The sequence below is a fragment of the Oenanthe melanoleuca genome, chromosome Z (genome assembly GCF_029582105.1).
Source record: "Oenanthe melanoleuca isolate GR-GAL-2019-014 chromosome Z, OMel1.0, whole genome shotgun sequence".
NCBI lineage: Eukaryota > Metazoa > Chordata > Aves > Passeriformes > Muscicapidae > Oenanthe > Oenanthe melanoleuca.
In genome coordinates this window covers 32,883,705-32,898,320 of record NC_079362.1, presented here as the reverse complement: position 1 = coordinate 32,898,320, position 14,616 = coordinate 32,883,705, and the positions used below count along the sequence as shown (strand labels likewise).

At 42.7% G+C, this 14,616-nt stretch overlaps 1 protein-coding gene across 1 annotated transcript in view; it reads left to right on the top strand.

The window, feature by feature from the left end:
- The first annotated feature begins 8,685 nt into the window (after nucleotides 1-8,685).
- Nucleotides 8,686-14,616, top strand: part of KCMF1 (potassium channel modulatory factor 1) — a 44,615-nt gene continuing 38,684 nt past the window's right edge. Inside the window, exon 1 of the mRNA XM_056514641.1 lies at nucleotides 8,686-9,232. Within this exon, the coding sequence (XP_056370616.1) occupies nucleotides 8,686-9,232 (547 nt within the window). The remainder of the gene's footprint in view (nucleotides 9,233-14,616) is intronic.

Genomic DNA, 14,616 nt, shown 5'->3' with positions numbered 1-14,616 from the left:
CACAAGTATTCTGGGAGAGGCTAAATGTTGGCGTTAATTGGAGAGCAATTTCTCTTTAACAGAAATGATGTCTCCACTGGACTGGACACCTTTTACACATTTGGACCCTGTTTAGTCCTGGTGTTCTAAAAATAACGCAGTGATTAAACCCCTCTGCTCAGAACTTGGGGTTTGTGTCCCGGTTACATCTTTTGGAGATATGCCTCTAATCAGAAAAGGCATATATGCTATACTCATACACCTTCACAAGCTGGAAAGTTTTGGTCCCCTAGAGCCAGCCTTGTTATGATAAATTTTCTCTGGTCTCTCTGTAATGAAATGCAGGCCTCTGCTGGTTGTTTCTGGGAATATAGATTGAAGGACAAGATGACCTGCTCCTGCTTCTTGGAACTCAGGGGAGGACTTAGGCCAAACTGAGGAAATCAAGCATGCTGTTGCAGATCTGAAAGTGGTTTCCTTGCTTTCTGGTAAGCGGGACTGAAAACTTTGCTAAAGAAGGTCAAAGAAAGACTTCTCTTTCTCATGCACTAGTTTGTCAAAACTGAGTCTTGTGGGTTGTCACCACAGTGCAGGGATTTTAAGTGAATAAAGAGATGCCCTGTGTCACTTTAGCCAAGCCAGCTTGAGCATTCAGAGCGACTCAGGTGCAGCTGCTTGCTCTGTGTGTATGCACTGAGCTCCCAGGACATGCTGCCATTATCCCCTACCATGGGCATGCTCTGGTACCTCTGTCCCCACCTGAAACAGCTGGATTACACATGTAATGCTGTTGTCAAAATACTGCTCATGAGCAGTGATCTTGCAAGAAGACGTCTTGCTGTATTTGGACTTCTCATTCTTTTGGGTAGTGGTTGCCTTGGGTAGGTCTTTTGGTTATTTACTTCATTGGTTTCCTGTTGTGCCCTGACTGTTGGCCAAGTCATCTCTCCAACAGATGAAAAACCAGCTGAGTAAGTGCTTGCGCTGCTACAAAGAAGTTTCAGATGGAGGAAAAGGAAAAAAAGCAACTGTGTTTTTATCCTTGATGTATTTCCTCTGCTCCCTCTTCTGCCAAAGCCTGCTTACCAGGATAAGAAGGTGGCATGCAGATAACCTTCTTTTCTTTCCAGGTGCTTGCATGCATCTGCCCCTGCTCTAGTTTGCAGACACACAATGAATATGAGTTTTATTCCCAGTTTTACTGAAAAACAGTGAGAGCACACTATCTCTTTATAAAATAGCATATGGTGTTCACTGTCTTTGCTGGCTGCCTCTTGCACTAACAGTTTCTCTGCTGCAAAATGAGTCCAAATTACTATTTGCAGGTACCTACACAGCAGGTCTGGAAGGTTCCCAAGCACTGTTCCAGCACTCTGATACCAGTTGAGTGGTACTGCCAATCATCTTGCTAATTTGTTTAAGGTCTAACCTGCAAAGATCCTGCACTGATCTGAAGACTGCAATAAAAGCAAGAGAGTGTTGAGTATTTACATGGGCAACTGAAAAACAGAAATACCTGGTTTTGAAACACAATTTCAAATTATTAATTTTCAAATGATTCCTTAACTGAAAAATTTAAAACTTGTCAAGTGAGAATAGAAAACTGCTTGGCTTCTGACATTCAGAGGGAAAATATGTGAGGAGACATGCCTTAGGCAAGACCTAATTTACTGCTAGAAGGCATGTCTGGATAAAAATCCAAAAGCTGGATGAGATCTGTTTGTCATTTAGCAGTGCCTCAAACATAGCTAAGTTGCATTTGGAGCTCAAATTTTCTCTAGTTTCATTGCATGAGAAAGGGGAAAATGAGGGATGACTGGGAAAGGGCAAGCCAAAATCACTAGTCATGCATTACTAACAACAGCTAAGAATATTGTAGCAAATTATTTCAGTATAGGTGCCTGCTTCAAAACCAGACAGAGCCACCTGGCAAACACAGCAATTTTGTGCATTTCAAGTAAGAGCAGTCTTTTCCCTCCAGGTTAACTGTATTGGCTTTCTCATTTCTTTTTTCAAGTGCTGTCAGCTACAAGCTTGTCTGAGCCATGTAGGCAAAAATTTCTAAGGAGAGAAGAAGAAGAGAACTATGAGATATAACCTGCTTTACTGCGGGATTGCTACTCAGCAGCCATGGCCGAGACAAGGCCCATGTAAACCTGGGCTTTGTATCCCAAAATGCCAGCCTTCAGCTGTCCCTTTATAGTACAGACTTTTTACAGCAGAAATTACATTTGTTTGAAAACTCCTGGTGTACACAGATATGCCCTTTATTCCAACAGGTGCTAGTAGTCTCTTTGACAATGTAGGAGTTTCAATCTGCTTTCCGTTCCTCAGCGCTGTGCCTGCAAAGCAGATACAAGCAGTGCAGACAAACACTTCCCTTGACATTGTCCTGCTGCACTTAACCTGGATAGTCCTGGAGTTGATGAGGTTTTGAACTGAGTTCCAGAGCACCCCTTGCTCACAAGGATCCTCATGGAAAAAGAGCCAGCCATGAAGGCCCTTGCAACCTCCTCAAGTTTGAGGCCAGTTTTGGAGACTGGCATTATATCACCTCATCAGAGCATCTCACACATCATATGATTCCAGCATGTGAGTTGAGAAGTCTAGGTATAAGGTACCAGTCTTGAATTATACTGAAATAGCGGCATACAGATCCAAAGATTAATCAAGTTTTGCAAAGAGTAACTTGTCCCCTGTATATAAGTATCCAGTGCTTATAAAAACAGGCACTGAGCTGCACTCAAAAAGGCCAAATAGAATCACTCAATGATTTTAATTCCCTTTGAATAAGGGAATTCCTTATAAATAACTGCATGTGTTGATTTGAAAAAGAAGGGATAGAAAGAGAAGGGACGAAAAAATCCAGAGGGTAATGAAAACTGAGCTCATAGCCTGAACCAGTACTGCAGCATGACCCTGACAAATACATGCAAAAAACACATCTGGGCAGCAGAGGAGTTTTTATGGTGATAAGAGCAGATAATGTTTTAATTGCTTCCTCCTGTACACAGAAAAAAGGCTTTGTAAGTACAGAGGCTACATCCCTGATATCTCCTCCTTGTGGGAACAGTGCTTGGGACGCTGTGTTTCTGATTCATTCACATGGACTGGAGTCAAACAGGCAACATTTGTGGTTATCAAGTAGAGGATTATTGTTTTGTTCTGAGTAACCTCCAAAGGAACAGAAAAAGTAATTTCAAGAAAGGATAAATTATTTTCTTCTTTGTCCTCTTCTAACAGAGAGCAGAGCTAAAATCTGGAGAATTTTTGAAAGCCATTTCTATTTTCTAACTAACTTTAGGTTCTGTAAGAATATAGTGCCTACTGGAACCATGCCATTACAAGGGTATGTTGTTTGGAGTATTTTTGTAAGAGGATAGAATGATTTGATGAATTTTCAGTGTTTGTTTTCACTCAAATTCTTCATAGAGGTTTGGTTAGAAAAGTCAAAGAGAAGGAGTTATTTGGGGCACTTTAAACTTCATATCAATATCTGGTATCTTAACCAGCATCAAAAACTGACTGCAGAGAAGATGAAAGCTTTCAGTAGTGAAGGACTGATCTGGAGTAACCCCTGAATGCAGACTCCAAAACGGAGGAGATAAGCAAGGCAATTCCTCATTTTGCTGAAGTCCAGACACACTTGCTGATAGAAGGAGAAGAGCAGCAGTATATTAGAATTCTGTGCAGTGCCTGCTCACACATGTCTGGCTGTGTACAAGTACCCATCAGCTTAACCTCTTAACACTACCTGCCTGACTCACAAAAAGATTCAGGGATCATGCAAAATCTGTTACAGAGGGCTTGGGAGTGACTTCAGGGTAATTGGGAGTAATTTCAGGGTATGTGCAGGTGAATATGGGGATGCCACTCATGCCATGATGATTTTTTGCCTTTTCTTTTATATGCCTTTAATATACCTTTCATGTATCCCCAGAGCTCTTAACATGCATACTTGTAATTCCTTATATCTGATAACTTAACATAGCCCTGGTATTCTGTTAGCCCAGAAAACCAAACATCCCAGAGGCCTTGGAAGCGGAGGCCAGAAAGCCCTACGCTATCTTGAGAAACCAAGATCCTGTTTAAAATACATCCTGTAAACTAGGATTAAGCCCATCTTAATTCTTCAGGATGGGATGGTATCCCACTATACTTTCAAGCCTCTCATTAGGGCATCTTTATTAGATATGGTAATTTGAAAAGTCTATAAAACTGTATACGCAATCTATCTGGAGTGTACATTTCTTCATGCTCCATCTTGGTGAAATGTTGCACCATAAAAATCCTTATTAAATACCAAGATAGAAACCCTTTATTCCTTTACTGTGTATGGCTCTCAATTGTAAGACCAGAAAAATGGCATCACCACAGCTCAGGAATGAAGACAGATGTGACATTTGCTCCTGGACAGTATGTCTGAAAAAATGAAACAGCTTTTGCCACTGCTGTTTGCCAGTAAAGTATGGACATAGTAGCATAGCATTTCCATTGCACATCCTGGTGGTGTCCAGCATTCAAAATTACTATTTCTAATAAAACTTTAAACTGACTATGAGCATTTTATGGTATATTTAGTTGTGCTTAGCACAGTACAGCTCTAAGGCCAAATACAATTTTCATATGAGGAAAAAAATCTGCTAAAAATTCAAGGCCACTCTCATCCAGTGAGATGCTTGTATTCCATAGCAAAAGCTCCAAATGGGACTCACTAAGCAAAGCCATCTGATATTCCTGATTCCTACAGCTTCACTTGTGCAGTTTCTCAGCGCTTTGGACACTTCAAGATGGATTGTGAAACACCATAAGCAGGCCTGGGAACACAAAAGAATTTGGTTCAGAAGAAGTATTTCTGTAGAAATACCATTTCCTAGAATCCAGCCATAGGAATCCCAAGGTCCTTGTGTTTTCTGGTCCGTTATCATGGCAAACCAGATATCCTTGGCACAGAAAGCAAAGCAGAAGTTAAGAAGTTTAACTTATTTTGGGATTTTCGTCATAAACCAGAAAGCAGCAAGACTATCTTTCTCTGTTTGATTTCAAAAGCTTTATTTACATATCATGCTGAACACAGCCAGTAAGCAACTCTGCATCATGTTGAACCACTACTGAGCAAAAGGGAGGCAGAAAAGCAGCAGAAAAGAAACTGTAATGGAAGGCCCTGATGTGTACAAATTCAATATTTGTATGTATGCATCATCAGTTCCATATGTGTCTACTGATGAGCAAGTAACTGATATATGTGAGTTTTGTACCACTATAGTGTTTTAGTTCCAAGTGTGAGCCTGAACCACCAAACCTGCAAGGAGCTACTGTGGCATGTAGTGGATTGCCCAGCCTTGGTAATGACATGTTCAAGCAAAGTACAGCATTCCTCAAACGGATGAAGCCTGTTAGGAATAGCACTGAAACAAGTTAAAAACACAGCTCAGTGGGCTTTCAGTAGTTTACAAAAGAGTGAAAAATTCTGAGGATATTAATGGCAATTAAGTGTCTGTAACAGATTTAACACTCAGGAGTTGCTCTAGGATGTCACTGTTCAATTCAAAGTTCAGTGACCAGTGTTCAGTAGTCAAACTTCTCCTGGTCTGTTCCAGACACCCTTTTTGCAATGGCAGAGAAAGGAACTGCACGAGGCCACACAACCATGGCTTTCCTATCTCATAGGATATTATGACTTTCAGACACAAATTTTATCATATTGTTATATGTTGAGAAAATTCATCAATTTTTCTGTTTATCACTGTGGCTGTGATAACTGGGTCTCTAATCCCTTGTCTGGTTCTGACCTTGAATGACTTTGGGTAAGCAAATTTTTATTTTTCAGCTTGTTTTTATCCACCAGGAAGAACTTGATGTTGAATTTTTTTCCTCATGGCCTTAAAGGAAGTATCTGCTATGAATTCTTCTGGTGTACGGGAGAGAAAGACCAAGAAAGCTAATTATAGTAGGCTCCTTCCTTAGAGACAGAAAGATTCAACCACACCAGAACTTTATAAACTAAACTAAAATCTTTCTTTCTTATTCTGCCTGTGGAATAACATCATGTGGGTTTGAGAAACAGTATTGTTCAAAACCAAGAAAATATAGGTTATTAATTATCAAAATAATGCTAAGAAAATAATATTTTCTACTGGTGGCATGACCTTGTAAAAGACATTCAAATTTTGTTATGTACCTCTTTGCACATACAGACAGCATTACCACTCTTAATCACTGAAAGCCTGGTCATCTTATATTTGCAATATTTGCTATATTTGCAGATGAGACAATCAGCAAAATTCCCACTGAAGGATATAATGCAGGTGTTTTTTACATACTGCTGCACATACAGGCATATCCTAATGTAATTCCAAAAGTACCAAGGCTTTTATCTATACTGTGACCATTGGTATAGATACAGGCCTTAAGGCAAGAAAACAGGAAATAATAATTACAGGATTACAGTTTTAATTTTGGGCTTCAAGCCTACAAAGATGGAGAAGACGCCACAGAATAAGCACCATGTGCACTCAGGGGATATCTATCTGAGTAACGCTTAATAGAGGAAAGTTTATTGAACTGTTTTTTAACTGAAGTGTGGAGAAACAAGATGATTAGATCAAGGACTTTCATGATTAAGCACAGAATCTTCCAGGTCCCACTGAAATACCTGTATTTTATCAAATGCATGGGGAGAAGCTCCTGTGGGAGATCACTCTTGTGTAACAAGATAAAACCTAGAACAGCCAAAACAGCATTGTAGTGCTCAGAGCGAGGAAAGTTATTTTCAGCAGGAGCCACAGGCTCTCACAGAAATCAAATATCTCTAGCCAGCCGAGTCACTGGCTTGTAATCTAGCTTGCTCTTCTAGGGACTGAAAGGGAGCAACTGGTGGTCTATATTTTGCATCTGCGTGGAACAATTGCCATTTGCATTTAAAAGTTTTGGTCACAAAATAAAGTAGTAAAACACATCTTACTCAGTGCTACAGTCTGTGACTGCTGCTGTGAAATGCTGGCAGGATAGGTACAGCTTTGACACCAGAACTAGGCTGGTGACAAACATGCTTTCATACTTTGGTAGTAAGTATTAAGACAGCTGCAAGGTGCTCTTCAAATTCTTTTCATCGTCTTACAAACTTTCTGCATGGTCAGTGACTGTCCACCTGCTTTCACAAACAGTGAAGTCATTGGCTCCCATCAAAATGGTCCTCAATATTATCTCCATTTTCCCCTACAGCTTATCCAATTCACAGGTATTGCTTGCTGCTGCTGAAAATGCCCACAACCCACTGGGATTTTAGATCCAGATTATATTCTCAGTAGGCACTATTTATGAAACTGCATGTAGGTAAAGGAAAGCTGGAAGCGAACGAGGTGGTCAGGAACCAGGAACATCTTTGTACCAGGAACAAAGAGTGCAAATGCATGTGAGGTGCCAAGCAGAGGCTGTATAATGCAATTGGCATGGAAGTGAGGTGGTGCCTGGAATGAGGTTGGCACTTACTCCTTTGAACACCTTCTGGGTCACTCCTGGTGCCTTTCCCAGGATACTTAAGTTGCTCTGGTGTAGACCTTTATGGCCTTTGAAGCAGACTGAGAAGGTATTTCACCAACATATATGTCTAAGAATTGTAGGGCTGAGGCAGACATAGGGAGCTGTGGGCTAAGACAGTGGAGAAGACAGAGGTGTTGGATTGGCAAAGAGAAAAGATGAAGGAATGCCATCAGCACAGTAGATGGAAAACACAGAGAAAATGAAAGCAGGTGGGCGAAGGTGAGAAAGATGGTGCTATTATTATGGATGGAATCTAGGGAAAGGCCAGGAAGTCACGGTAAGAAAGGCAGAAACAAAACGCATTATATATGTGCCCTGAACCAAGGAAGGAACATGGCCATGTTGCAGGTCTTTCACTCATTTCAGGACTGGCCTGCTTCCAGGAGGTGGCAGGAAGCCAACAACGACAGGATGAAAAGTCCTCGTGGTGTGGACACACCAAGACACTTGTCTGGAGTATAGGGCCTTGAGAGGAAGCCATATGAGAAGCAGCTGAGGTCCCTGGGTCTGCTCAGCCTGGAGGAGACTGAGGGAGGACCTCTTTGGAGTCTACAACTTCCTCGTGGCGGGGGAGAGGAGGGGCAGACACTGATCTCTGTATCTGTGATGACCAGAGCCGAACACAGCATGAAGTTGTGTCAGGGGAGGTTTAGGCAGGACATTAAAGAGAGGTTCTTAACCCAGTGGGTGGTTGGGCACTGGATCAGACTTCCCAGGGAAGTGGTCACAGCACCAAGTCCGAGAGAGTTCAGGAAGCATTGGAAAACGCTCTCAGGCGATGGTATTCATGGGGCTGTCCCATGCAGGGCCAGGAGTTTGACCTGATGATCCTTTTGAGTCCCTTCCAACTCAAGCTATTCTGTGATTCTGTGAGCGGGACAACACACGGCACTCCGTGGGCATACCCTTTACAGAGCTAGGGTTTAACTGAAGGACACTTCTGGCAGTCCTCTGCAGGCCTGACAAAGGCGGAACACAGAAAAAAAAAAAAGGAAACACGAAGGAAAGACTCCAGCCTTGTGCCTGGAGTCGCAGCTCCCCAAATCTAGCAGACATCAGTGACGGAACGCCGTTTCAGGGCATGCGCCCAGCTGTTCTCTGCCGCTCTTTCTCCGCTCCTTTTATATTTAAAAAAAAAAAAAAAAAAAAAAAAAAAGCTGATTAATGCGTGTCCTTCGGGTCAGGCCGGTGCTGGGTTCCGTTACCTCGACCGCTTCCTTGCCGCAGGCGGAGCCCGCCCTGGCCCGGCAGCCCGCGCGGGAGGGCCGCCGCCCTGCCGGGGAGTTTCCTCTTCCTCCAGCAGCGCGGCCGGGGCGGGAGGAGGAAGGGGAAGGGGCAGAGGCCGGGGCCGGGAAGGCTCCAGCGCGGCCGCCGCCGTCGCTGGTGCGGCAGGGGCGGAGCGGCGCGGGAGGCGGCGCCAGCGGCCGGCGGGGCCCGGAGTCACCGTGTCACGGCGCCCGGGAAGCCGTTGCCGCCGGATCCGCCCCCCGCAGGGCGAGCGAGGAGGCAGGAGGAGGAGAAGGAGGAGGAGGGAGGCCGGCTCCTCGCCGCCTCTTGTGTTTTCGCCCCCTTCCCGGCCCAGCCCCGGCCCCTCTCCTCTCGCACCGGGGCGGCGGCGGGGGGCGAGGCCGCAGCGGCGCCCGAGCTGCCCGCGGGAGCCCCGGGACGGGCCTGGGCCGCCGTCTCTGGACTAGGATGTCCCGACATGAAGGTGAGCGGCGCAGGGCGTCCAGGCCGCTCCCGGCGGCGGCGGCGGGGCCCGGCCCAGCGGCCTTGGGGGCCGATCATCATCATGGCGCCGCCGGGAGCGGGGCCCGGGGCCCGGCGGCGGAAGGAAGGCGAGGCCCGGTCGGGCGGGCCGCGCTCTGCAGTGTCATAGCGGGGGAGGCCGGTACGGCCCGTTCGCCGCGCGGCCTCCGCCGGGCGGGGCCGGGGCCGCAGGTACGGCCGGCGGGGGGGCCGAGCCGCCCCGCTCCTCCGCCCGAAGGACGGGCGGAGCGAGGTGCGGCGCCCCCGGCAGGCCCGGCCGCCGTGGGTGGGCGGTGGCGCGGGGCGGCCCTGCCGACGTGTCGGCCGCCGCCGCGGCGGGTCCGGCCGGGCTCCGCGCCCCAGGGCCCCCCTGGGTGCCGAGGCAGCGGGGCCCGGGGCAGAAGTGTGCGGGCAACCTGCGTGGCCCTGACGAGGGGTGGCTTGTGTTCTGGCGGCCCTGAGATCTGCCCCTTTTCCCTCGGTTTTGTCTTGCGGCCGAAGAGGCCGGTGCTGGTGTAGTACTGGCATGTTTTGAGGCCGCCGGAGAAACGTGTTCTGTGTGCTGCTTGCCTCTGATCCCGTTGTGTTTACCGCCGTGGAGGAGTTCAGCGGATAGTTAGTCAGAAGGAGCAGGGTGGAGGAAGAGATGGAAGCTAAGAAAGGAATTTCTGCAGGAAGAAATGGAAGTATGAAACCAGGAGAGAAAGTTGCTTGGTTTTTCCATGCTTGTTTACAAGCCGGTGCAGTGTTTGGACTAGAATTCTGTAAAATCAGGGGTTGTCATCTGAAAAGGTAACTTTCTGCCATTTTAGGAACTTACTTCAGTATTGTCTTCATTTTCTCTTATCTAATTTATCATTTCTCTCATAAAACACTTTGATGGAAACATTATAGGAAAATTCAGTATTTGTGGCTCATACTGCTGGCTTCTAGTTAGTAGCTTGATTTTAGGCGGCGTTGTATATGTGATGGGGTTTTGGTATGTGTCGCAGTATTTTGCAGAATTGTTTGTGCAAGTACATGTATATCTCTATCAAATAATTGTCTTCCTTGAATCCACTAACTTTTTTTTTTATTGTTTACTTGTTAAAGCTTAGTAAGACTACTGATTTTTCTCCACTTCCTCCCTCCCCCCCCACCATCATGTTTTTCCGGGAGGGTGGAGATGGATTTCTTTATGGTTAAAGATGCAATTTTTAACTGAAATGAAATGATCATTGATCAAAAAGTTGCTGTTGATGATGGTGGAGTAGGATTATACAGTCTGCAAGTATCTGCTGTCATGAATGTGTCCCTAGTACTCTCTTTAATGTACGATAATGGAATATAGGCTTTTCTTTTTTTTTTTTTTTTTTTTTTTTTTTTTTTTTTTTTTTTCTTTTTTTTTTTTTCTTTTTTCTTTTTGAACAGGTCAAAATTATGGAAGTTTTAAGTGATAAGTGATATCCTATGTTGTTGTTTAGTGGTTTTCAGTGACAAGTACGTAACTATTATAAGAAGTCATGATATGTATTAAAAGACATTTCAACTCTGTCTTTTTGTTAAAATATAATTGAAAGTAGGTTTTCACGCATGTTTCTTATGGAGACTATAGCATGAATTTTCCTTTTAGTTGTTATATAGGGAAATTACATTTCCTGCCTTTGATATTTTTAGAAGGAGTGACTGTTAATGAAACTGAGCTTAATATTCTCTTTCCAAAGCAGATTCATTTAGACATACCTAGTTAGAAAAAAAAGAGGTAATTGTCTAATTAATTACCTAATCGGTAGGCGAGTGTGAGTTTTGGTAGTTTTGGATCCTGGATGTAGACTTCATTCCTGAAACCATGAGAACGCTTTGAGATTAAAAATGACATCTACTACTGTATCCTTGTTTTGTTTTTTTTTTTTTTTAAAGCTAGTCTGTCTCTTAATTTCCCAATTATTTTCCTCTTACTTCACACCGCAAATATGTTCTTTTAGGCAACTTTAGTTACAGGGATAGAATAACACAAACTAGTATGGGAGGGATGGTTTTCTAACTTCATGGAGAAGAGGTTTGGCAGCTTGATTTTAATAGAAACTATATACTCAGAAAAAGTGATTCTTGCTTCAGAACTGTGTAAGGTTATTCACAGTTGACAATTTCTGATCCAGTATCACTAGTTTGGGAGTGACTGTCTTGGAAGAATATGGTATAGTAAAAAAGCAAGCTTTAATCACATTTATGTGATTTTTTTTTCCCTGTGTATTTTCTTTAAAAATAACTTTGTGTCCATACATAAAGTTATGAACAAGATTTATTGATATTTGTTGAGAGAATTGGGACGCTGTACCAGTTTTCTGGTGGAAAAGTATGTATCTGGATGTATAAATGCTGGAGAAGTTAGAGTTCTAAAGGCTTGGGACTTTAAATAGGCTGTAAAGCATCTGATGGAGATTTACACTTTCCGTTGGGCTTTTTTGACTTCTTTGGTGTAATAATCTGTACGAAGCAATTGTTTGAAGTATTTTGTTTAGTTGGTTTTGGGTTTTTTTGGAAAATGAGTTTTGTTACCCTTCACAAAAAGTTCCACCATAGCCTGCCTGCCTTTTCACTGTGCTCTCATTTCACACGAGGTCCAGATTCCTGTTCCTCCCAAATCCAGGAAAACAGACACTAACTGGAATTTAGTTAGAGAGTTAGTTTTGCTTTTTTTGATGTGTTTATTCAGTGTTCAAGAGACTTCCTTGGTAATGCTGTCAAGAGTTAAGTATTTATCTCTTAGTAATGCTAGGCTCTTCTAATTTTTCAAAACCATTTTTGTTCTGTGATTTGATGTTAAGAGGCTAGCTGTTTTTTGCCTTTGGTTTTGTAGAATGCAACATGAGGTCATTCCCTGGTCTTGGATTTCATGTTGCTCCCTTTATAGGAGCAATATGCTGTGTTTCTCTGGGTTAGCCCCTCTGTGGAGGAATATGTGATGGTGTAATATTTGGCTATTTCCCTACAGGGAACAGGTAGGTAATTTTTTTTTCACGCTCTGTACAGTTTACCAAAAGGTATTTTGCTTATTACAGGTTATGTCTTTTTGTGAACATGTGTCTGGCAATGATTCTCTTATTTGGCATGAGGCATCACCCAGGACAGCAGAAAAATCCAGAATTGCAGCTTCCAGGAGTATCATTACAAGACCATTTTACAAGTTGTTTTGTGGAACTAGGTCGCAACAGCATTAACTGACCGGGGTTCAGATTCCCTACAGCTGGCATCTCCAGAGGGCTCCCAGTTCCATATCACCTGCATCACTTAGTTTTCTACCTCTCATGCTCTGCACCTTTCTCCCAGACCCAGTTCCGTCCTTTTCTGCTTGTTCTCACTAAAGGAGGTAGTCTTCAAGCTTCAAAGAGCTGTCAGCAATGCAAGTGCTGGCTTTTTTTGCTGGTCCCCATTTGTCATCATTTTTTGTGAATCAGCGAAGGTCTGCAGTTAGTCTTAGTCCCACGTGAAGTAAATTGTGAATGTATGGTGGTAACACAGCTAGGAAGGGAGAGCAGTGACTGTCAGGACCACATGACCTATCCAAATACTCTCTCACTTTGAGATCCTTTTAGTGGAGGAAGCCCATGTTTCAGTGCTCCTTTTCCTTGTGTGTATACAAAAATGTGTTGCATAGAGATACTGAAATCAATTGTTTGTTTATTTGTAGTAGAAGAGTAAATAAATCTTAAAAAAGAAATGCATCTTCGTCTTTGAAGTCATAGTTACAGTTGAATATATACCAGCCACTTCAAAGCCATTAGGATAAGGGTAATGTGAGTTCCAGTCCTTTAGCTGTACAGTAAAATATGGGGAGTCTGGGTTGATGTTGTTTTCTGTAAGGCCACAATACAAAACATAAAACTTAATCGGAAACAAACTTTTTGAAAACATTAATAGCAAGGGTGATTTCTGCCTGTTGTAGTGATGCAATCAATATCTGTGTCATACTTGAGCTGCAGAAGGGTGCTACAAGCTCACATCATAATAATGTTCAGCCAGTTGATGCATAACTTAATACTTCATACGGTGTCAGTTATAAAGGTGCCGCACAAAATGCAGAATTAATATACTTTTTGCATGTAAAGCTTCTCTAATTCACTTTTTTTTTGTATAAAGTACTCAAGATACAGTGTTGGTGAAGTGTGGCATGTAGTAATGAAATTGTTTGTCTGTAGACCAGTTACAACTTGCTGCCTTCCAGCAGCAGTGCTTACTTTGCTTGCCTCTTCTCCAGACAAGAAGTTTGCTATTTCACAATACAGAATAATAGCAGATTCTTTCTTATGTAGCTGCCACTGAGTTCTGTTCTGTAGGAAGTAAGTCCTGATTAAGTTGTACGTGTAATATAAAACAGTGAGGTTTTTTGAATTTGCACTAGTATTTGAGTCTGCCAAATCATTTCCTAACTGTAAATGCGAAGTGTTTTGTACTCTTCTTAGTTTTACTCTATGGTAGCATATTAATGCATCTAGTTACAGATGTAGTGCAGTATCTGAAAATAAAATGTTAATGTGACAACTTGACTAGTGAGAGCAGTGTTTAGGCACAAAAAATGTTAACGTTAAATGTGAACAGTGCTAATATGATTGGAAATGTTTGAATACAGTCATTTACTTTTTTATTAAACCTGTTTGATTTCAGCTGGAAACAGAATTCATATTTTAACTGGCAAGATACTTTACTAGCTTTATGGAAGCTAGGTTTTAAAATAAGGGTTCCTAAAGCTTTGCTTTAGGAAACTGTGTGAACCAAGTTGCTGCTGTTCCTGCAGTCTGAACAAGGTCTTCCAAAAACGTTTGTAATGGGAGACGTTTTTTCTCTCAGGTCTTTATGAAAAGTAATGACACCATCATGGGAAAAGGGAGAAGAATAGATTTAAATTATCAATGTTGGAAGGCTGATAGCCTATATCTTAAGCAGGAAAACTGAAACAGAACTGTGATACTTCTAGCATTATTGGGTGGGAGTGAAGAGAGAAGACAAATCGTGAAAAAGCGCTCTTCCAAATGTTGATTTGAATAAGAAGGGATTCAGGGTAAATTTATAGAGCCATGAAAAGTGCTTGAGTGGTATTGGACAAATAAAATTCATACATGTTAAATAAAAGGAAGAAGGTTTTTCAAATACTTTTTCATGTTTACATTACTGATAGCATTTGAGGGAGAGTTGGTGTCATTGTTCATTGTGTATTTTCATTATTATATTACTTCTGTTGTTGTTGAATACAAGACCAAAACAGTGACTGATACAAAAAGTGTTATTACATTTAAGAAAACTTCTGGACACAGCAGCAAATTTGAAGAATGTTACTCAAGAATTGGGATGTACCAGAGGCAGGTTGCA